Raw genomic sequence first — 22,936 nt, 5'->3', positions numbered from 1 at the left:
ACAATTTATACCTACTACTTCTTTCCCTTTTTGCTCTTCTTGATTGCTTTCATTTCTTGGTCGTAAATTTCACTTGCATTTTCACCAGACTTTCTTTTACCTTTCTTGACAGCGACTACACCAGCTCCATTAGATTTACCCTTGGCAGCTTTGGACATTGACTTTTCATCCCATTCACCGTCATCTGCGATCGCATACTTGTCCAAGTTTAAAGCATTAATTAGCTCTCGCTGCTTCTCCCTCATCTCCGCAATTGCTTCATCACCTGCTTCCTCCAAATCATCATGCAACTTTTGTTCAATCTTATTGTAATCGACCTCTTCCTCAATATCTCCTTCCATTTCCCTGATTTGCTCGTCCTCCAATTCCGGCAATTGCTTTTCAATAGCCCTGGTCAAAACGTTTCTAAAATATGTGGAAAACTTTCTAATAATTTTGGCAAACATTGCCATTGCCTGATTAGGGGCCAAATTAAGCTCGCCGGCTATTTGATCGATATTTTTGTGTTGTAAACCAATTGCCAATAAAATTGCTGATTGGACAGACGACAAACTTACTTGATCACCCGTTTTCTTTGAGAAATATAACTGAGCAATGAGTGGCAACATGTCAACAATCACATGGTAGTCTAATAAATTGTTGGCGTATGAATCTAATCTCTTTAAATCAAATGGAGACAACAAATCATCAAGCTGTTCTTTGGTCAAAGCTTTGGTTGTATGATCTCCTTCACCTTGCTCGGCCGCTTCAATGATACCCAATGCTTGAGATGCTTGGAACCTTTTAAACTCGTATGATAACAATTGCAAGAACCTTTTGTGAAAGTCTTTAGAAAATTCATGCAACCATTTGTTTCCTCTATCTGGCAAAACATTCAAAACAACTGCCGTATGTTCTCCTGTCAATTCATTGGCAGTTTGTCTCAAGTACACAGGAGTAAAGCCTGCCTTTTTCCAAAATTTGTGCAATTGTGGAGTAAACCCATAGGAGACCCCGAGATAGTCCAAGTAGTATGGTGCTTTCTCGGAAAGTTTCAACAATAATGGTGGCAATGATGATGCTTCTCTCAACTCAATCTCGTCCTTCAATGAGGCGTTAGCTAATTCCTTGTCAGTAACACGAGCTAACGTAGTGTCATTCAAAGTGGAAGATTCACTGATGTCAGTGAACTTTCCAGAATAGTAATCTTGTAACAATTCCATAGCTCTTGATCCATATCCCATACCCGAGTACTCAGGATTTGTGGCGATTCTGACTACCCTGGCTCCTGATAAAGAAGCAAATTCTTCATCTTGAAACTGCTGCGAAATCAACCATGGAATTAAGTCACCACCAGCCCTCTGTCCTCTGCTGAGTGACTTTCTCACACTTTCCTTTGATATTTCACCTTCCAAAGCTAATTGTACAACACACAACGGATCCGGTATCTTGTTATCACCTTCCTCAATAGGAGGCAATAAAACAAACAACTGATGAGCTGGCGCATCCGACATCAATTGTAAATCATTAGGTGAGTTTTTATAGTGAGATGCCACATATAGGGCCATCATTTTCTGCAAAAATGTTTCTGAAACTGGATGGTATGAAAACAAGGTATCCCTATTAACGTAAAACAAGTTACATTGAGAAGGGTGTGGCGTTCCTTTGGTAGCAAATTTCGCATTCTTGGACAATGAAACATCAAGACACAACAATTTGTTCAACCATTTTTCAACTGGATCACCAGGAGCGTACCTTATTGGTTCATCCAATACAACTTCCTTCAAGTTTCTGGTTAATGATCCACCTATATCTGTCAGTTTTTTGTCTCTAGATACAATTTCAGTTCCTGCAGGTGCGTTTCTCATTTGTTGCTCATTTCGCAATTGCTGAATCAATTTTAATGATAATGATCTACCAGTACCTTCATAACCATTGATAGTAGAAGCCATAAACACTAGGTATGGACCCATTAATTTTTTGACAACGGGAAGCGGTATAGCTGCGGCTTCATCAATGATTAACAATTCAGTCTGTCCCAAAACATGGCTATCGGTGGGTGAGATGTATTGAATAGTCTGTCTATGCTCTCTCTTAATATCTACCCTGACAATGGCTTTGTTGAAGGAAGGGTTAGTAGATTGAATAATATCGTAGTCTAAATGTTCAGTATATCCTAATGCATCAAAACCCTTAAACACAAATTCGAACAAAGTTTTCAAGTTCTCAGGTGAAGGTGAGGTGACAAAAATGTTCGAGTAACCTTGTGATACTGCGGCAGCAATGGCAATACCCAATGCTGCAGACTTACCGCGACCTCTACCCGCAGTCAATGTCACTGTACTTCTCAACGTTTTTTCAACAATTACATCAATAAATGTAAGGATGGCTTGGGCTTGGTTAATCGTCTTTGCCAAATTGACTAAACTTCCAGCCGGTTGAACGTCCGCCAAACTTTCCTTCAAATCTTTAAGTTCGACCTGCCTTGGTGACAACTCGTCATCATCTTTTGGCGGAAGCGGTTTCACATGCTTACCCCCTGAGATGGGCAATACATTCAATTCATCATCCACGACTAAACAATTTTCGCATGACCCTAAAGATAACAAAAACCTTTCATTGAACCTGGCAACTACATCATCATGTGCCTCAGTTCTGTACCTCGAGTGGATATCCATACTCATTGTATAAAGTTGTTTCAATGATGTCATATTCTTCAATAATATTACCACTAATCCTCCACCTTCAACAGTTTCAATTGTTCTTGCTAACAAGTTGGGTGTCATTGCTTCAAAATCTTGCAAGATACACATCCCATACGTATTACCCAATATCTTGTCGGTCTCCTTATAGTAGACATATCTTATATGTTGATTCGAGATGAACGCTTCGAATGGATCTTGATCATTGACTTCTCTAATTCCCCTTTTGATGTCTTTCTTAATTTTTGCTTCTCTCTTTTGTCTGTGAGATGTGAAGCCCAATAACTTTTTCTTATAGGCCCATAGAACTGACTTGTTCATTTTGAGATCGGCACTCATCATTAAATAATGCAAGTTAGGTAATTGATTTTTGGCCTTGTCACCAACAATAACAAAAAAAGATCTTTGCTTCTCTTGAACTCCATTACGTATCAATGCTGGTATACGAGCATCAATGGCTTTTTTACCCATTTTGTTCGGCTTGGTGTGGTGGTATAAGATGTGATGTGATGAGGATATGTCTTTGAAAAAAGGAAAATTTCTGAGATTGAGAAGATGAGATGGAGTGAGCTACCAAATGGTTTTAAAGGTGTAGAGGAGTCTAAACACGATAAAATTCCCTGATACACTGTATGATAGGAACAAGATTGACCATTTCTATGGCAAAACACAACAGAAAAGTGCTGGCTTACTTTCTTTCCTGCTTATTGAAAGTTATACTGCTCTAAATTTGTAGAGTAAATTTGTGTTGCAAAAACTCGTCTCTTTTGCAACACTCCTTCAAGTATGATTAGTTCCAACAACAAAATGCATGTCAAATACACCCATTCAGATCCTAGTCAGTTGGAACGCTCATATCCGAAGCTAGCACCCAGGTCCATTTTGCAATTTAAAATTGGTCCGCCATTTGGTACTACAATTGAAGTTTCGCCGCTTTTCATTAAATCTTCAGACTTGAAATTGAACCCGAGAATCCTGGCACGAATAGATAGGGGATTCGATTTTGAGGATAATAAGTGGGTTGGGTACAAACGTAACTATTTTTCCTTGGTGACCACTTTTCTGTTTGAAGAACTCAGACCAAGCGTTTCAGTACTTCAGGAGCATGGATTCTATTTAACAACGATGGGAGAATGTCACGATATCAAGAGGTTTGCATTGAGGTTAGTTAGTAGAAATGTTGAGGATAATAGCGAAGTCGCTTTAATTCAACATACAGCAAAGAGAACTATAGGCGTCACTCCATCAATTATTCACTGCATTCCTGGATCATTACCAAGTCATTCAGCAATCAAACAAGGTTTTAATGTCAGGAATGGTGCAAAAGTGGAAAGGATGAAACAAATGTTTGTCACAAAGTACAGTCAGATAGATATAAAGACTCAGGATTCCGTTTTATACGGATACCCAAAAGGTGAACCGTTTATCACAACAGCAAACTATGAAAGAATACAATTCACAGCATCAGTTGGAAGACGTAGGTCATCTGAAAAGAATGGGGTCATAATCCAGGTTCAACTCTTGGCTGAATTGAAAGAAAAGGGAAGGTTTGCAATTGTTGCTGTTGCAAACACCCCACCACTTACTATAAGGGGGAGGTCACCATCTTCGTACCCAAAAGCGAAACCACAAATCCCATTGCAACAAGTCGACAACGTCAATAGTTTTTCAAACATCCCACGTTATGTTCCTTCTCCGTTAAGTCAAGGTTTGTACCATTTCAACCAAGAAAATCAAGTTCCCTATTCAGATGGGTCCCTCAATTCAAAAAATGCGTTCGAGTCGGGTATTTACTCCAAACGGTCATCATCTAGTTCATCAAGCTCAAACGAAAGCAAATCTGGATTCAATGACATTACCTTTTTTAACACAATTGACAAGCTAACCCGGATGGACCCATTATATCGCTTAACGGGAGAAGAATTAAGCGAGCACTTTAGTTCCTCGAGCTTTTCTCGTGATTATTTCACGTACAGTGAAGGCAATTCCGACATTACACCTTTGCCAGACAAATCCGACAACTCTTGTGTTGTTCCTGAATTGATCTTCAGAGACTTGATTTAAGTAGTTATTTAATGCAATAAAAAAAATGCGAAAGAAAAATGTAAAAAAATTGAACAAACTCGGAATAGGCAACACCACAACCCACGTTCAGTCCGATGTTGTTTTTCAGTTTTTTCAAGACCTTGGTGGATCAAGAGGTCACTGTTGAGCTCAAGAATGATATGGAAATAAGGGGAATATTGAAGTCGGTGGACCAATACTTGAACTTGAAATTGGATGATATAACATGCACAAATTGTGATAAATATCCTTACCTAGATGCTGTTAAAAATCTATTCATTAGAGGGTCTACTGTACGATACGTGCATATGAACCCCAACTCAGTCGATTGTACGTTACTACAAGATGCATCAAGAAGAGAGGCAATGGTGCAAGCTTCGAAATGAATGTTTATAATGTCTATTTAATGCAACGTATATCATAATTTCAATCTGTCCAACCAAGTCGCTTCTTGCAGTTTGCTCTTGTATGACCTTGTTTCTTGCAATATGAGCATGTTATGTGCGATTTCCTTTTTGAATTCTGCGTAGATAACTTCATAGGTTGTGGTGTCGTTACTTGCGGTTTAACCACACCACCTTCCGATGATAAATATTCTATTTGTTTATTTGGTAATAGCACAAACTCCTCTTGACTGTTGTTGTATACTACGTGATTACAATTGGGGCAAGTGATACTTTTGCTTATCTGTTGAGTAAACGTCTCAGATGAGATTCTCTCATTAACTTGACCAGGATGTACTTTGGCAATGAAATCATTTATAACTCGCAATCTCTCATCATATCCTTTTTTCAAATTCTCTAGCTCTAGGTTCTTTTGGATGATAACCTTTGCTAACTTGTCTATTTCCTGCAGTAGCTCCACTATCGACATTTTATGAGATGAGTTACGATGGATAAACTCTATTTTGTTACAAAATTTTTGACTTTTCTAAATGAATATGTGCATCAAAATCTCGCGCAGAGGATACCTGATGAGGTAAAGAACTTCCTACACAGACATAAAAAGGTATCAGAATTTTACTGAACCACATTCAACAAAGAATATCGACGGGATAACAAATTATACTCTTTCTTTCACCAAAAAGACCTTTATACGAAACCTTTGATTTTTTGGCTGTGATGGCCTTTGGCGGAAGTGCACTTGCTGCGCACTTGGTATTGTAAACATTTTGCTTTCGTAGTGTCCAGTTCGATCCTCGCGGTTTAGGTACAGTACTGCTTGAGGAATCAGCACGTCTTACCTAGGTAATTAATAGCACCACCACTGGAGGGAAGCAATTCAGCACAGTAATGCTATCCGTGACGGAGGCGGTACTGGATGGCACGACGTTTGTTAGTTGACAATGTCTTAGTGACATAGTGTGACAACTCTACTTTTTTTTTTCAACTATATACACACATCTCTATAAACTATTCGTCCTTTATTTTAAAGATCCTCTTTATTGAGTTTTGAATATTCTGCCTTTCTAGAATCAAAAGGTTAGCTAAAAGAATTCCGGAAAAGATTGTGCTTTTAAACAATTCAGACCAGTTCTTTGTAACAAATGACTCCAGTTTAAAGACAAAAATGTACTGCACAATCCAGGAAGCTATTGTGCATATTATTGATCCGGAGGTGTACCACAAGCAAGTTAGTAGCCTAATCCTTGTACCGTAGTACTTGTTAATTGAGCGGTAGCAGTAGCAAATTCTCATAGCCATATTGATGATATTGGCGAGTATCAATCCTGCCAATCTCAATTCTATGACAGAGATTAAAACATACAGCATAACTAACACAATAGCTGTGATAAATGTCATAAACTTGGAATACCTTTGAATCTCACAGGGTTGTACAATTACAGTAAAAAAAGCTTCAAAAACACCATTGAACGCAAGGAAGGGAATGTATGTGACATAAAGGGTGAATAAGTCGAATATGTTGGATTGTGCCCACTTTGTTTTACTTCCTATCATAATACGAAGTAAGAATGAGCCGTTCGTGATTCCAGCAAACATAATGAATAAACACAAGTTGAAATAAAACAAGCTAATCATTTTGATATAAGTAAACGATTGAGCCAAAGACTCGCCTTTAGGGATTTCAGTACTGTTCACTATTTTTGCCAATAGTAACCTAGTTGATTCTTCCAACGGCTGAAATAACAATCTTGCGATTATTGAGCCGTAATTGACAATCACGGCGTACACCCCTTGTTCTTCGATTGTGCATAGATGACTGATCAATAATTTATCACCCTCTGTTAGTACCTGCTTGAAGATCAGCTGCACGAAAAGACTCTTTAATACAGATAAGACAGCAGGGTCAAATTTGGGAACCTCTTCGTTGCTGACAACACCATACTTAATATGAGTGCCTTTTCTTTCATTGAATTTCGAAAAGGACATGCCATACGAGATGAACAACGTTGCCGAGTAGGCGAGTTGACCGACCATAAAAGACAAGATGGCAGCTCCACTAAAGTTGATGCCATCAAAGTACTGACGTGTTAAATAAATGGCTCCAAATGTAGTCATACATTTCGTAGCTAGCGCAATTCCTTCAAACTTTGATCGTTTGCCAAACTCTAATTCATATTGATAAACACAATAAATGGGTTCAATACTCAACTCAAGAATGGTCAGCAAGATGATGACCCCAATTGAAACCCTATGGAACGGAACATTCAAAAAATACTTCTGAAAGTTGATAGACTTGATCCCTTGAAAGTATCCAATGAGTAATGTTACTGGAATTGCTATAATGAGCGGTAAAAATCCAAAATTCATCACTTTTTGCAAAGTTCGTGTTTTGGTTTGATCATGAGTAACTCTTTGTACTGCTAATCGAGAAGACTCTCTACTGATGAACAAAGTCGATGATTGAAGAAACTCCAAGTAAACAATCAATCCAAAAACATCAGGAGAAACGAATCTAATCAAGGTTTGATTTAATAAAAAAGTGAATAACTTTGTAATCACTTGAACTAGGATTAAAGACGAGATTCCTTTGGCGGACTCATCAACAATATCAGCCTCGGAACCATCAAACTTGTCGGTGGCAATTGGTTGTGCTTGTGACCTTTCCATGATGAGTAGTGAATCGAAGTAAAGCCGTGTATCGCATTTCGAGAGATTTTTAATTTGCTATTAGTTTCGCAAAATTGAATTCACAACTTAACATGTGACGCGTCAATGGGAGGAGTTTTTGTAGTTGCATAACACAGCTGCGAATGACTATAGATATAAAAACTAGTATCAATGTACACAGTGGAGGAGCTACTGGAGCTTTTGGTTGGAGAGGAGGCACGGGTAATTCTAATGCAGTTCTACGGAGTTTCCTGTGCGGCACCTTCCTATCTGAGCTTGTGTTTCCCAAACGAGGAGAAAAGGAAAAAAAAAGCGAAAATAAAAAAGTGTCGCAAATTACTCCAAATTTTCATCAAGATCTAGCCATTGACAGCCAAGTTAATAGTAATCAGGGTACAACATCTGCTCATAGTGAGAGCACAGAGGTAAACACATATTTTGGAGCAGGGAACTACACTACATAATGGAACAGAATGCCAGAGATTTAGAACTACGAGAACAGGATCGGTGGTTACCCATTGCAAATGTCGCCAGACTTATGAAGAACACTCTACCACCTACGGCCAAGGTCTCGAAAGATGCTAAAGAATGTATGCAGGAGTGTGTTTCAGAATTTATATCATTCATTACCAGTGAAGCTTCGGATAAATGCTTGAGAGAAAAGAGGAAAACAATCAATGGAGAAGACATACTATACCTGATGTACGATTTAGGGTTTGAAAATTATGCTGAGGTATTGAAGATATATCTTGCTAAATACAGAGAGCAGCAAGTGCTTAGACAGGAGAGAGGTGAAACAAGACTCACAAAGAAGCAGGCTAAATTGCAAGCTGCGCAACAACAAGCGGCACAAGAGGCTGCTGCGGCCTCGGAGGAGTCAGGAGAGACAAGAGAAATTGAAGAGATAGTGGAAAGCAGCTATTAGGTACTGTTATTTTGTGAATAAATGCTATTCGGTTTAATCTGTATCGAAAAACTTGGCTCTTACTCTATGTGATTGCTTGAATGTATTTCAATAACGTTACCTCAGAATGCCCTGGTATGAATACAGATATTAAATAATACGAGGTTTGATAGAATATATGAACACCAAAACCCGTGGAAAATTCACTAACTTATGGAATTGGGAGTTTGTAAGAAAATATGTCGTCAACAATTTTTTACGACTAGATCGATCTTGTAACAGTTTCTACTCTAGGATTCAGATTGTGGTAACCTAGAACTGCCAGAACAAAAAGACACAGTTTGCACAAAAAAGCGTGGGTTGGTGTGAGTTGTGTGATAATACTAAGTGTGTCATCCCCTACTGGCGCACACTTCAAGTTGATATGCGAAAGAAATTGGAATATGTTCCCTAATTATAAAGCATTCGTTTTATATGGGCAACACAATGCAGATATGTATTGTGAGAGACATGAATTAGAATCTTCTGTTTCGGGGATCGGTAAACTGTGACCCAGCTTTCCGGTTTCACCCTATCGTTTCTTAGTTGCCAAAAAAAAATGCGGTTCCTGGTATGATATGGAAAAGCGAATACGGTTTTGTGGCAAAGAGACGATTCTATACAGACTGCACCCTGGTGATTTGAATCTCATATTATACCAATAGAGTAGATGAGTTTATCCACGAGAGAGTTAAGATCCTCAAGGGGATATATCAGCGTTCAATGGAAGTGTTGACGCAGCACAAAAGTTGCATCCATGAATTCAGGAGGGATTTCGGAAAAACTTTGCATAACAAATTGCGAGGGAAATTAATGTTCCGGTGAGTAAGAAAAAGAAATTACTTTGCTGAAATGGTATAATGGTGACCGGAACTTTTAACTATGTGAGTTGATATAAAAGGAGTGAGATAAATTCCCAAAAGCTAGGTGGCTGCAAAATCACAAGACTAGTTATCTACAAAATTTTTGAATAATAATTAAATCAAAGTCAAAAACACTCCAACGGATTGTACCTACCATGGAAGAACTAAAGAAAGATAAAATTGATGATATAGGGGCCCCAATTTCAGTAAAACTGAAGTCGCACTACCCATATACTATTTTTCATAGAAGTGAAAAAGCTCAACTAATATTCATTTTGAGTCTTGTTGGATTTTGGAGTACAATAAGCTCGCCAATTTACTTTCCTGCATTACCCACCTTGACAAAATACTTTGATACTACAGAGGATGTCATGAATGTGTCTGTTGTCTGCTATCTACTACTGCAAGGTGTTACCCCAACAATTTCATCTAACCTTGCAGATACATTTGGAAGAAGACCAGTGATTTTGGTTAGTATTCTTGTGTTTGTAATTGCATGTGTAGCAATTTCGCAGACAAATGTATACTGGTTATTAGCTGTGCTAAGATGTATACAAGCCGCTGGTATTGCACCAGTAATTGCAATCAGTTCTGGAGTGTCTAGTGATGTTTGTACTCCAGAAGAAAGAGGCAGTATGGTTGGAACTGTGGCGGGGTTACAATTTTGTGGCAACGGAATAGGCGGGTTAGTTGGAGCTGCATTAATCAGTGGGTTTGGGACATGGAGGTCAATATTTGCCTTCCTAGCCATTGGCGGAGGTGTAACTTTTGTATTGGCATTCTTCATTCTTGCTGAGACATCAAGACGCATTGTTGGCAATGGAACAGTTATGCCCAGCCTTCTTATCCATAGGTGTCCATCGATATACCTTCCTTCGTTCCAGAAAAAGCTAACCAATGATTATGTTACTATAGAGCCTGCCAAACCATTTGATATAATGGGTCCATTTCGCATCTTTTTCCAGAAAGAAGTTATCTTGACTCTTCTACATTCTGGTATACATTTTGCTGCTTGGTCTATGGTCTTGACTTCGTTGTCGACAGAATTAGAATCGGCAAGGTATAATTACAGTGTCATGCATGTGGGTTTAATCTACCTTCCACAAGGGCTCGCTTGCCTCATAGGTTCTATTGCGATTGGAAAAGTTATGAATTGGTATTATAGAAAGAGAATGGCTTCATTTGATAGAAAAGTTGAGAATCTACCATTAGATGAAAGACCTGAATTCAATCAAGTCACAACAAGACTCACCTTGTGTGTGATTCCGGCAGCAACAATGATTATTGGATTGATTATTTTTGGATGGTGCGTTCAATATCGCCAACACATTGTCTCCATAATAATATCAACTATTTTAATCGCTTTTTCATCTGCTGTTTTATTATCAATTTGCACAACTATGCTAGTCGATCTCCATCCTGAACAAGGCTGTGCATCAGCCAGCTGCTTGAATTTGATGAGATGCTGGCTTGCCGCTTTGGGAGTTGGGGTCTTGGACAAGATGGTTAAAGCGATGGGCTTAGGAGGCACTTACACTTTAGTGGCTGGGTTGTGTTTCGTTGGTGATCTATGCTTGGTATATGTGTTATTCATTGTTAAGAATAGAGATCAACATTAATTACATAAATTCATAGACAAAATATAGCATACTCTAATCCATAACAATCTCTGATCAAACTAAGAGGTATAAAAAACTTTTAGATAGAGGATCACAGCACCGATAATTTCTGGCTCACTTTTTGGCTTCCTCTGCATCCAATTTTGCTGCAGCGTCTTTAAAATCGATTTGCTTACCTCTTGTTCTCCTTCCAGTTGTGATAATATTTGTAGTATCAATTTCATTGAGTTCGTCCTCTTCCTCTTCTTCATCTTCACCGTCGTCCTCACCTTCGTATTCATCTTCATCATCGTCGTCGTCATCGTCGCCCTCTTCTTGTTCTTCAGCATCAGCATCAGCTTCCTCATCTTCTTCGTCTCCTTCTTCATTCACTCCGGCTTCACCTTCTTCATGCTTTTTCTCTGGTTCGTCTTCATCATCATATGTTCTTCTCTTTTTCTTCTTTTTTGGTTCACCAGTAGCTTCAATAGGATCTTTTCTTTTAACGCTTTCAGTTGTTGAGGTGTCAGCATTGGTTACTTCCTGTGCAGCATCATTACCCTTTGAGCTTGTTTTAGTATCTTCAGCTTTAGTTTCAACGGCAACTTTCTCTTTTGTTTCGGTTGGCAATTCTTTAACTTCTTGTTCAGACATAATCAAGACGTGTTATTTTGGTGGGTTAGAATATTAGGACAATTTATAAAGCGTCAATTGGGTTGCTATATTATAACTGAGCCGGTAATGTGGTCAAAGTTGGATCAAAAGCCCTCTTTTGATGAATTGGTTTGAACTATTGTAAAGTGTGAAGTATTGTTGGAAAATAGAACCAGAATGTCAAATTGCTTTGAATTTCAATGTCGTGAAATCTTGTCACAAGACACTACAATAACGACATCTTGGAAAAACTTCAAGCCAAAAAGCATCAAGGCCGATATCAACGCAAGACTAATCACAACATCCACAATATGGTATGTACAAGCTTTACTATTCACTCAAAGCGAAAATACTAACTACTCTAGTCAACTAAACTACCTATTAACAAAAAGACCAAAATGTCAGACTTGATAAACAATCGTTTAAAGATACATACGGTTGATAATAGAACTTACACAGGAACACTTCTTTCGTTTGACAAGCATCTCAATTTAGTATTGGCTGACACAGAAGAAGCAAGAATAACCAAAAAAAGTTTACAGGATTTACGAACACAGAGCCAGAAAAAGGCAAATAAGAAATTACCCATCAGTTCAAGTAATACACCATTATTTCCTACTGAAATTCCAAAGAGTAATAAACCCGATTTAGCAAGGAGACATGTTGGATTAATTATATTAAGAGGAGAGCAAATTGTCAATTTCACTATTGAAAGTGGTGTATCGAGTGATAATAAAGCTGGTACTTCTGTAGGATCTGGATCTGGGTCTGGAACCAGCCGACCTTTGAAACAACCAGTGAGTAAATTGAAAAAGATTGCTTAAATAGAATAAATAGTTCGGTATAGAATCGAAAACTTGATATACATATATATGCACTAAAAGAGTCACCTCACTTAACCTGCTCTCCTTATAAAAGTGTACCTAACAAACGCTCCTCCACTCTTAACAACAGTTTGAATTATTCTTACTACTCTTCTTCTCCTTTGGAGCTGGTGTCAAACTTATCGTTGGTCCATTGCTTGGCGCTTTTAAACCACCTTGTTCATTAGTATCTAATTGATGTTTCGATATCATTTCATAGATATTCTTCAACAACTGGTGGAAACTCAAATCAACATTATCAGAACTCAACGCAGATGCTTCAGTAAATAACAAGTTATTTTCTAAGGCGAAATTTCTTGCTTCTTCCGTTGGTACAGCTCGCAAATGATCCAAATCAGATTTATTACCCACTAATTCAATGACAATATTTGCATCTGCATGTTCTTTCAACTCTTTTAACCAACGACTAACACTTTCATAACTCTCAGTCTTGGCAATATCATAAACGATCAAAGCGCCAACTGCACCACGATAGTAAGCTGATGTGATTGCTCTATATCTTTCTTGTCCAGCAGTATCCCAGATTTGTGCTTTAACTCTTTTCCCGTCGATTTCCAAAGTTCGAGTGGCAAATTCAACACCAATAGTGGACCTACTTTCTAAATTAAATTCATCTCGTGTGAATCTCGATAACAAATTTGATTTACCAACGCCTGAATCACCAATGAGGACAATTTTGTACAAGTATTCGTAGTCGTAGGAATAATCGTCAGTGTTGTCTGCCATATTGTGTGTATATATGGGGGTGTATCTAAGTAGATATGGTGAAGATATATATATATATGTAAGTGGCTATGAATAATAATAGGATAATTATTGCGTTCAACTGAAAATGAAAATGTTGGCGTTTAGGAGAATGAGAATGAAAACAATAAAAATTTTAATGAAACAAAAGAAAAAAACTGAATAGGATTTGTTATGGGGAGACGATAGTTACGCGTAAATGTAACATTGAGTATGCAGAGTTTATGATACCTCTTTTACTATGTTAGAGCAGAAGGTAAGAACGCACAATGCGATTGATTACAGATATTGTTGTATAAATATACGGTTAATAAATCTACGAATAGAAGTGCGGCTAAAGTACAACCCGTTGCAACCAAAAAAGCACGACTATTTTACCTGCAAATAGTGTTATATTTAACTTCACCCGAAAGCAGGATCATAATCACCAACCAATAATCCCAGAGGGAGCAAGGTTGTAAAATCAACAGCCGAGTCATTCGTAAGACTATTGCCCTCTATTCCAGCCCTTATTTCACTCCCTGGTAATGGATAATTGCACTTTTGGACATACCCATTAATAAATGACTTCATATTCACTTCCGTGACTTGCATCTTTTCACAAAATTGTTCTCTCAATTCTGCAATGTTTTGAATTGTCTTTCGCCACTTGTTTATATCACTGCCTTGGAAATCATGCATGGCAATAAATCGCATTAGTATGGGGTACAATATGGCAAACCGTTTACGGAAATATGTTGACCCACGAATCAAAAATGCTGCAATAAGCTTCAATTGGTCTACGTGGGGTTCATAATGAGAAGAATCATTCTTCAATGCTGGCGGTTGCGATAGCTCTTGGTAAATGGTATAGTCATCACTAGCGTATACATCCAACAATATAGGACCATCAAAATTACGCAAGAAAAAGAACTTCACGTGGGGGAAAATGGCGAATAAAGCCTTTTTCACAAATTTGTAAAACAAATACATGGTTTTTTCAAGTGGGCCTTGACTTGATGTTGGAAAAAGTAGTTGGCTAGGAAATATAATTACCCATTTGGTTAACATCTGGTATAGCAAGTCTTGTTGTACCTCTAAATCTGTAATTTTATCATTGATTTGTGGGATGTAAACATCGATAGTTTCATTTAAGAATTGCAAAAGTTGGTGATACTTTAGTTGTAGGAATTGACTAGTCCGAACCCATGGATGGTCGGACTCCAATGAAAGTGTGCCTTGCTCGCACAAGGAAAATAAAATCTCCCCAAATGCAATGAACATCTGACGAGCTTCAGTTAAAAACATAGAATCATAAGCTGGCAAATTCCCCGTCATCATGATATTTGTCATCAATTTCAACTCTATTTGCACAATCGATGGTTTCTCTATCGGTACATTTAAGTTATTGTAATACTCCAACATATCAAATAAACCCTCTCGATAACAATTAGTTGAGTATAAGGATCGTTCAGGATCGTAAATTGACGTTAGACTCAACATATAAGAGACAGTACAAGTGGCATCAGGATCCGGACCACTTGAGGCCAACATTGATCGTAATCGTTTAATGACTTGGTCGTAGTAGTGTATTGTCTTTACGAGACACGTTTGACGCATGTGAGCCAACTCTTTGCCACGTTCAATTGGCGACCTTGCCCGTCCAACACTGTACATTTTGTATGAATCTTCAAAACTATTGGAAATTAGGTAATTAGCACAAATATTGAGTAAACAGTAAAACCTCAAAGGGTGGGAAGTGCCTAGATAAACAAATGATTTTAACCATGACCAATAAACATGCCTTATAGGCTCAAGAGTCATATCACCCTGAATAATTCCCAGATTTGTTTTCTTAAACAATTCATTATTTTCTTTTGCGTAATTAATATGTTTTCTATGGCGACTAATTAAAATCAGTGTAGGTCTGATAATAGCTCCAGGTAGAGCATTTGGCGGTAGTATTGACGTTGGTGTATTCGGTAGATTTGGCGGTATTGCTGTGCTATGTTCCGAGGGAAAGTTGAGATTATTACTGAGATGCTCGGTATGGTTTTGATGCATTCGATAAATTGGAAAAATTATTGAATTTTCGGCTCCAGAATCGTGGCCCAACAAGTTATCAAAGTTTTGAATAACCATTCCTTCGCTAGGGTTGTGGTTTACATTGTCTTGAGATTGAAATTGATTACCATAGCTTTCCGTCAAAGATGTGTTGGATGCGCTGTTTGTTGTTGAACGGTTATCAAATGATTTACCATGTCTTTGCACCAGAACCTGTGTAGTTTTCGAAGTCGTGCGCTTAGATTTAGGCTTTATAATCTTTTTGGGGCTGCTTGAAGCTTTCTTCTTCTTGTTTTCTCTTGTCCCGTGATTTTTACCAGAGTCGGTCAAAGGAGATGCATTATTTGAGTCTATTCCCATTTGGTGATCAGTCTCATCAGATTCCGACTTTGAATCCAATTTCTGTTCACTCATTACTTGCTGTCGCTCAAGCTTCGCTTGTTTAAGCTCTTCGATCTCCTCCTTAGTATAGCTCAAGTATCCACATTCAACTTTATGTTTAATACAATTAGCACATGAGGGTAGGTCCTCTGAACATTTGACGCGTCGTTGTTTACAATTGGGGCATCCTAGCTTTGAATTCTTGTGTTTTCGCCTCTTCTGTTTCTCCTGTTGGGATCTTGACGCAGCCATACTCGATGCTACTGATCGAGGAGAGTCATTGGATGGTGCTGGTGTCAATTTAGATTTGGATTTCGATTTTGAAATTTTCCTTGGCTTGGTAACTGAATCTGTGGCTTTATCTCGAGGAATATTTCGTTCTAAGAATGCATTATCCCCCTCGCCAGTTGTGGTTGTTTTATTTTCAGATGAGTTGGACTCTGAAGTCATGTGGAGTTTCAGGAATCAAGACGCAAGTTGCCAATTATGAGGTTGTGTAGTGGTCGGTAAGTTACTTCAATATGTAATCACGTTCAGCAAAATTTATTCAAATTTGACGGAGCTTGTCTTTCCAGGGGAGTTTGTTCTAGTGTAACTATTTGTTTGGTAGTGGTACCCATCAGGGTTCTAAAGATGAATGAAGGATTCTTTTCGGATTTTTGAACCCTTTAGCTTAAAAATAATTTTTAGAGAAATGACTTCTTTATTTTAGTTTTTAGATTTTTGTTATATTTTTTTAACTGGTTACTCATAATAAACACTTTTTGTGTAATAATTAGACCCAACATAACAAAGGACATAATTCAACACAATAACAAGAGAACTTGATGGTGTCTATTGATCATCCGAGGAGCAACCTTTAATCTAAGACAGCATTGAATGTGCACACGGAGAGTCAATGGACTTTTTTGTGTTGATTCCTTGCGCTTGCCCCTAACATCTGTCGAATTTTTTCTTTTGCATGCGAGAAACCCAAACTTCCTTTTCACCCGATACAGATGCTGAAGTCACACCAGACACACACGAGCTGAACTTATGTAGCATAGTTAATCTGCATAATTACATAAATATTAAAACTTTAGCAAGGTTGACCCTTCAAAATGCAAGTGGGAAGATCGAAGTATGTATAATCTAAAGTATAGATCTAGGATCCCTCGGAAAAACAAGTCAAAAATCACATAGTCACATCAAAGCACATGCACATTACTAGAATGTTAGTCTTATGAAACACAACAGCTTGACAACAAAATATGGCCGTTGCCAAGGTGGAATCCATTGTGTTAAGGGCAAGAGGATGCGGTGCGGCAATCGGGTAAATTTGAAAAAGACAAATGCATCGAACCCAAACCAAGAAGTTAAAGTTTTTGGCGCGAGTTTTGTGTCATCCGTCTGTGCGATCTGTGGTTGCGAAAACTTTAATGGTTAGAAGACCCCATGAGGCTTAGCTAATGCTTTCTAAACACCATCATTGTCTGCGATGATTATGATTCGGTAAAAGATACTAAATCACTACTTTGTAATGATGTCTAAGTTCAAATAAAAGAAAAGGAGACAGATAAAAAAAACTTCCACATTTCATGTACAAACAAACCTATATACTTAAACCTTCTAACTAAAACTGGGCCCATTCCAATACTTTCAAAGATGCGACAACAATGAAGATAGTTGTGGGCAAGGTTAAAACAACGTAACCCCAAAACAATACACCAGACATTTCCTTCTGATAAATACCATTCAATTGAGAAATTTGACTCAATTGGATAGCCGGTGGACTAATTGTCAAAATGAACGCAACAATAAGGAATATTGGATCATCTAATATGGATATATTGATGTATTTAACACATGCAGCAATTATGGGCAATAAAATAATTGGTGGTAAAATCATTCTCGACATTAATGAACCAAACAACATACGAGTGCAGTGTTTTGAAGCAGGAGGGATATCTGCTGCTGGATACAAGTTTGACCCCAATACAATAAGAATCAAAGGGATTGAGACTGAACCTAGGCCTAATATAGCTTCAGTCATTGTGTTATGGATAAAAGAACCATCGCCATTCTCAGCACCTGATTGGAAAAATACCCTTTGTAATGGGGTGGAAGCAACAATAACACTGAGTAACATGGCCCATAAGGGAGGATTCATAAATGAAAGAAATTGCTTGATACCAGGTAATTCAGCAAATTTTGCATATAACGATGTCGGTTTTTCTTGAGTAACAACTTCTTGCTCTTGATGAGAGGATTGTTGTGAATCATCACTATTGTTCTCTGAACTTGGATCAATCTCTGCGGCTATTTGTTCTTCTTCATCGATATACAATGCATCTTCGGCTGATAATAATCTGGTTGTTTCTGATTCAATAGCAGCACCATGTTTATTGTAGTATGTGTTCAACTCAACATGCGATCTTTTTCTTAACAAAAAATTGAACCCCCATGACCATCTTAAAATTTGACCCAATTGTTGGAAAATCAAGAGATATAAAATACCTCTACCAGCAACTTTATCACTATCATCATCAGAAACATCTTCCCATAGAAGACCTGGCAAAGTGTACGCCAAACTTAAAGTTAATGAAACTGGTAATGAATTTGAGTTACCAAACACAGCCATAGCAGTGACAAAATCAGTTTCCGGTTCATTCAATGACAAGAACCATGATGCGCCCCTTGAGCATCCATAAGAGATCAATGTAGACACGGCAAAGAAAATTGGAATAATAGCTAAATCAACAAGCTTAGATAGACTCAATGAACTAGCCAATTTGGAAAATATAAGACATGGTGTAAATAAATCAACATTTAATGAACTTAGTAGCTTTTGCCCTTGGGTATTTAATAATCCAGTCTTGGCGGCTAAAAACCCGGCAAAACAAACAATGACAACTTCTAAAACAGCTTCAAAGGTTAAGTATGAGATATCAAAATAAGAAAGTGATGCAGCAGGGTTGACTAGCTGATCACTCATCAAAGGATAAAGATTGTTGTGTTGTGGGTAGAAGAAAAGGAATGTAAGGTGTGTGTAGTTCCTTGCTAATAAATAATGTTTATACGAAATTCAAATGAGAATAGTCTTCTCTGGGCAAAGATATTCGGCAATTAAGAGGTGCTTTTGTAGTTGTGTGTGTGTTGTGTTTGCCTTTGGTGATAATTTTGTTATGGAAGTTTTTGTATGATTTTATACATCTCTCTACCTGAAGTGTGGCACAATCAAAGAAAAAAATAATAATGACGTGAATAACTCTAAGTGGTCTCAGAATGAAATAGAACAACCAAAACAATTTTAAGTAATTACACATTACATTATCTACTTTTCAAAGACAAAAAAAAAGAGGAGAAACAATCTCAACACATGATGAAACTTCCAATTTCTTTTCCAAGGGGTTAACTGCTTGAGAAAGGAAAAAAATTTTCAGCAAAGCCACGAAGGATGATCAGAAAAATGTGTGTGTCTTGTATCAAAATATGTAAGTTTTGTGGTGCTGACTGAAAATTTTAAATTGCTTATCTTTCAGTCCCATTCATTATATGTATGTGATGCGCACATACTCCGAAGAAGGAAATACTAATGCGTTACTTCGTACTTTTATAATTGCTCCTTGTCTGGAGGGAATTATGAACTAGTCCCACCATTCAATCCTCACTCCCCGGCCACAAGGTACGACTTCAAGGGATGAGGTTGCATATATACAAAACACAGCCCTTTTCTCCAAATTATTATATTTTATTTACTTTGTCACAAACGAAAAGCTCGCAAGACTAAAAAAAATGAAATTGAGCACGTGTGTCACTCACTCTTTGTTGCTCCTATTTTTTTTAATAACTCATAATGTCACAAACTAATACGACACTGGGCTTCACGACAATGTTTACCTGATAAACAGTAATGTAAGAGCACAAATCACATCAGATTTGCAGGTAATTCTACAGCCCATTCTCTGAACGAGCGCCTGTTTGCAGGGAATAGCATACCAGTCTTGAAAACAAAGCTGCCACTACATCCCACTTAACATCACAATACAGTTCGCTGAAAGGGGTGTTCTAAACATCTCCAGCTTCAACCACTTGTTTTCAAGTCCTCTACCTGCATTGCTATTCCTTTAGAATAGCTCCTCCACCTCGACATTTTCTAAGTTATGACTTTCTCCTCCACTTTTTAGCTTTGTAGAATTGTTGATGGGGTTACTTACCCCTGAACGCCAAAATGCGAGAAAAGAAAAAAAATGAAAACAAAAGCAAATGTCAAAACCAAAACAAACCAACTTTCAGACTACCATTATAATCTAAAGGGACCATAAAGGCACACCACTCATCATTTAACTAGAACCACAGACATATTTGTCATATGGCAATATAGCGCTGATTTCGATGTCTCTACTACCGCGCACCACACCAAAATTAACACATCAATCTCGAAATAGTAATCGCAGAGCACCATCACCATCACAAACAAAACCTAATGTGGACCCGATACTACACCAGGGTCACAAAACAACACCCGAGAAGAAACAAATCTGGTACAAGAGAAAGATATTATCATCAGACATTGATGAGACGGATGACACGGAGTATGGCCAATCTGCTGACGACAATGGCGACGCATCTGATTCAATTGAAAAGACACCATCACCAAGGAAACCAATTCAAAATTTCTTTGATTTTGTATCTACTCCAATTAATCCTGACTCAACTGTGTCCTTTCTATCTCCAATGCGGATGTTAAATGACTTGCATTTGAAATCACAAGTTTTTGATGATGATGAAACCGGTAACGATGTCATCATTGAAGCTTCCCATGGCATTGAAGAGACGATACATGAACAAGTTGGTGAAGAAGATGACGTCAATGATGAAAACTCCATCGGAAACAAGACAATGATTAATAACTCGGATGAATCGGAGGATGATTTCCCCATTTCGCCTCCAAAATTCATCAATAGGAAGAAAAGAATGCATCTGGATGCTATAGGATCGAGAATAGTCACTCCCATTATGCAACAGGATTCACATATGTCCATATGTAACACGACGAATACATCCCATAATTCATCTTTAAAATTCAGTTTTTCCACAAACGATTCGACTCCATGTCCACCACAACCAAAAAGAAAGAAACTCAAGTTTAAACATGCGTCCACAGAAAATATACTAGATCTAAACTATGCACGTAAGACATCTGTACAAGAGCTACCGCAAAGACCCGAACGACCCGAACGACCCCTACAAGCATTTGATGATGATGATGATGATGCTGATGATGGCAAGAATAACTCAAACTCTTTTGATAAACACAATGATTTAGAATCAACCCCAATTTCTCAATCTACGCCAACATCACTGAGAGCGTCAACACCACCACTACCTCCACCACCTCCTACTGCTCCTACTCAAGAATATGGTCCTACCATCAATGGTTTTAAGTTTGTACGCCCCAGGCCAAACTCCTCACAGTTTAAGTATGAAACTCCCATAAATGGAAATAGATATGCTCAAATGCGTAACTCATACAACAGACAAAATTACAGCGTGGTTGGAGAGTTGCCAGTTACGTCAGCAGGTATGATGGATGAAGAAGGAGTTCATGTTGGTGATAAACGAATTAATGATCCTTACCTTACACCACAAACAGCACCGCCCACAACGACATTAAATGAAAGATTGAGATTTGAATATCACAATAAAATGAAACTACCATTACTTCCTCCCCATTTTGATCAAGATGATCTTTCAACTGAGCAAATTTTGCACCTTATAACACAAGATTCTTTGAAAAAGTTTTATAATTTGATTGCTGAGGGATCGATGCTGGATTTGTTGAGACAAGAACGTATCAAATGGCATCCTGATAAATGGGTTGGTAAATTGAAACAATACCCTGATGGTAATATAACTATATCGGTTATTGACCGATTAAGTCAAACAATCAACGCTTTGATTGACAATTACAATTAGAGAACATTAGCATCCTTTGTAGTATAACAAAAATGAATGAATATTTTAACGATTAGTAATACAATGTCTATTAACTATCTTTCGGCGTATCTACTTCTTCAACTACTTCCGAACTAGCTGTTGCTGGAGGTGTTGCATTTTGTTCTTTATCATTCAATGTCGACACTTCCTCCACCATTTCTTCATCGTCCAAATCAACCTCAAGGTCATCTTCTTCCTCTTCTTCATCTTCCTCATCCACCTCTTCTCCCTCTTCTTCATCTTGTTCCTCCTCATCATCTTCCTCTTCCTCCTCTTCTTGTTGTTCAGGAGGATACTCATCCGCAGCACCTTCATTATCCCAAACAATATTAAATCTCGTTACCCTAGGCTTCTCCGCCAAGATGTTCCTAACCACATGGTCAACCTGCACTTTAGCAGGTGGATTCTCTCTTAACTCCTCCGTATCATATTCATTATTGACATAATATCCCACCCGAACAAATTCTCGATCGTTATATGAACAACTAAGAATAATGACCGTAACACTAACCAATTCACTAGCTGGAATCAATTCAGGACTAGGTGCATCAGCAGTGAATAGAAAAGAATTGACTCCCACAGGTACGGGACCAACTAAGATAGAATCAAGTTCTTGATCATGATCTAGTGAATCTGACGAACCAACGTAAGTTAATTTCCATTCAAGGTCTTCTTTTAATGGTTCAAGACATTCAAATGTGATTTGAAATTCATAAGGGTCGGTAAATTTAGCGGGGTTGTTGAGCACTTCAATCCCTGTTAGTGAGACAATTGACATCGTGATGTGTATTTATAGACCAAGCAGATGGGGTTAGGTTTTGACTTTCTCTCTGTGAATTGGTGTGTGGATACTTCGAATGAGACGCGTTGAGCAAGTCGAATATAAAAAAAAATTGTGAGAAATCTATGGGCGCGTAATTTTCTGTTCAATCGGAACGAGAGGGAAGTTGCAGCTGGAGGAAGCGAAGTAGAAAGAAAAGAATAGAAGACCGACCAAGTAGATCAGAACCTACACTATACTATTATAAGAC

At 38.0% G+C, this 22,936-nt stretch overlaps 14 protein-coding genes and 1 pseudogene across 14 annotated transcripts, besides 1 other annotated feature; 7 read left to right on the top strand and 8 right to left on the bottom strand. All coding sequences in view use genetic code 12, as the record gives it.

The window, feature by feature from the left end:
* Window positions 1-14: 14 nt before the first annotated feature.
* Window positions 15-3,152, bottom strand: CORT_0D02150 (hypothetical protein; the record flags this gene model as incomplete). The annotated part of the gene is made up of 1 exon (XM_003869150.1): window positions 15-3,152. One exon carries the CDS (start codon window positions 3,150-3,152, stop codon window positions 15-17), a length of 3,138 nt encoding a protein of 1,045 aa, XP_003869199.1.
* Window positions 3,153-3,467: 315 nt separating this feature from the next.
* CORT_0D02140 (hypothetical protein) lies at window positions 3,468-4,745 on the top strand (the record flags this gene model as incomplete). The annotated part of the gene is made up of 1 exon (XM_003869149.1): window positions 3,468-4,745. One exon carries the CDS (start codon window positions 3,468-3,470, stop codon window positions 4,743-4,745), a length of 1,278 nt encoding a protein of 425 aa, XP_003869198.1.
* Window positions 4,746-4,840: 95 nt separating this feature from the next.
* CORT_0D02130 (Snp3 U6 snRNA-associated protein) lies at window positions 4,841-5,131 on the top strand (the record flags this gene model as incomplete). The annotated part of the gene is made up of 1 exon (XM_003869148.1): window positions 4,841-5,131. The coding sequence occupies one exon, from the start codon at window positions 4,841-4,843 to the stop codon at window positions 5,129-5,131; it is 291 nt and encodes a 96-aa protein (XP_003869197.1).
* Window positions 5,132-5,171: 40 nt separating this feature from the next.
* CORT_0D02120 (hypothetical protein) lies at window positions 5,172-5,618 on the bottom strand (the record flags this gene model as incomplete). The annotated part of the gene is made up of 1 exon (XM_003869147.1): window positions 5,172-5,618. The coding sequence occupies one exon, from the start codon at window positions 5,616-5,618 to the stop codon at window positions 5,172-5,174; it is 447 nt and encodes a 148-aa protein (XP_003869196.1).
* A 248-nt stretch (window positions 5,619-5,866) lies between these two features.
* CORT_0D02110 lies at window positions 5,867-6,088 on the top strand (annotated as a pseudogene).
* Window positions 5,867-6,088: a sequence feature.
* Window positions 6,089-6,157: 69 nt separating this feature from the next.
* On the bottom strand, window positions 6,158-7,816 carry CORT_0D02100 (Rft1 protein; the record flags this gene model as incomplete). The annotated part of the gene is made up of 1 exon (XM_003869146.1): window positions 6,158-7,816. One exon carries the CDS (start codon window positions 7,814-7,816, stop codon window positions 6,158-6,160), a length of 1,659 nt encoding a protein of 552 aa, XP_003869195.1.
* A 463-nt stretch (window positions 7,817-8,279) lies between these two features.
* On the top strand, window positions 8,280-8,741 carry CORT_0D02090 (Hap31 transcription factor that regulates CYC1; the record flags this gene model as incomplete). The annotated part of the gene is made up of 1 exon (XM_003869145.1): window positions 8,280-8,741. The coding sequence occupies one exon, from the start codon at window positions 8,280-8,282 to the stop codon at window positions 8,739-8,741; it is 462 nt and encodes a 153-aa protein (XP_003869194.1).
* Window positions 8,742-9,777: 1,036 nt separating this feature from the next.
* CORT_0D02080 (hypothetical protein) lies at window positions 9,778-11,241 on the top strand (the record flags this gene model as incomplete). The annotated part of the gene is made up of 1 exon (XM_003869144.1): window positions 9,778-11,241. One exon carries the CDS (start codon window positions 9,778-9,780, stop codon window positions 11,239-11,241), a length of 1,464 nt encoding a protein of 487 aa, XP_003869193.1.
* A 114-nt stretch (window positions 11,242-11,355) lies between these two features.
* Window positions 11,356-11,874, bottom strand: CORT_0D02070 (hypothetical protein; the record flags this gene model as incomplete). The annotated part of the gene is made up of 1 exon (XM_003869143.1): window positions 11,356-11,874. One exon carries the CDS (start codon window positions 11,872-11,874, stop codon window positions 11,356-11,358), a length of 519 nt encoding a protein of 172 aa, XP_003869192.1.
* A 311-nt stretch (window positions 11,875-12,185) lies between these two features.
* On the top strand, window positions 12,186-12,698 carry CORT_0D02060 (Smb1 protein; the record flags this gene model as incomplete). Its single annotated transcript, XM_003869142.1, has 2 exons — window positions 12,186-12,188; window positions 12,240-12,698. 2 exons carry the CDS (start codon window positions 12,186-12,188, stop codon window positions 12,696-12,698), a joined length of 462 nt encoding a protein of 153 aa, XP_003869191.1.
* A 120-nt stretch (window positions 12,699-12,818) lies between these two features.
* CORT_0D02050 (Ypt31 protein) lies at window positions 12,819-13,484 on the bottom strand (the record flags this gene model as incomplete). Its single annotated transcript, XM_003869141.1, has 1 exon — window positions 12,819-13,484. One exon carries the CDS (start codon window positions 13,482-13,484, stop codon window positions 12,819-12,821), a length of 666 nt encoding a protein of 221 aa, XP_003869190.1.
* A 420-nt stretch (window positions 13,485-13,904) lies between these two features.
* Window positions 13,905-16,376, bottom strand: CORT_0D02040 (Ecm22 transcription factor; the record flags this gene model as incomplete). The annotated part of the gene is made up of 1 exon (XM_003869140.1): window positions 13,905-16,376. One exon carries the CDS (start codon window positions 16,374-16,376, stop codon window positions 13,905-13,907), a length of 2,472 nt encoding a protein of 823 aa, XP_003869189.1.
* Window positions 16,377-17,538: 1,162 nt separating this feature from the next.
* On the bottom strand, window positions 17,539-18,900 carry CORT_0D02030 (hypothetical protein; the record flags this gene model as incomplete). The annotated part of the gene is made up of 1 exon (XM_003869139.1): window positions 17,539-18,900. The coding sequence occupies one exon, from the start codon at window positions 18,898-18,900 to the stop codon at window positions 17,539-17,541; it is 1,362 nt and encodes a 453-aa protein (XP_003869188.1).
* A 1,400-nt stretch (window positions 18,901-20,300) lies between these two features.
* Window positions 20,301-21,884, top strand: CORT_0D02020 (hypothetical protein; the record flags this gene model as incomplete). The annotated part of the gene is made up of 1 exon (XM_003869138.1): window positions 20,301-21,884. The coding sequence occupies one exon, from the start codon at window positions 20,301-20,303 to the stop codon at window positions 21,882-21,884; it is 1,584 nt and encodes a 527-aa protein (XP_003869187.1).
* A 70-nt stretch (window positions 21,885-21,954) lies between these two features.
* CORT_0D02010 (Asf1 protein) lies at window positions 21,955-22,683 on the bottom strand (the record flags this gene model as incomplete). The annotated part of the gene is made up of 1 exon (XM_003869137.1): window positions 21,955-22,683. One exon carries the CDS (start codon window positions 22,681-22,683, stop codon window positions 21,955-21,957), a length of 729 nt encoding a protein of 242 aa, XP_003869186.1.
* Window positions 22,684-22,936: the final 253 nt, after the last annotated feature.

This window comes from Candida orthopsilosis, assembly GCF_000315875.1.
Source record: "Candida orthopsilosis Co 90-125, chromosome 4 draft sequence".
In the NCBI taxonomy this organism is placed as follows: Eukaryota; Fungi; Ascomycota; class Pichiomycetes; order Serinales; family Debaryomycetaceae; genus Lodderomyces; species Lodderomyces orthopsilosis.
Note: the sequence above shows the minus strand (reverse complement) of the source record. Positions and strands in the feature narration are given on the sequence as shown.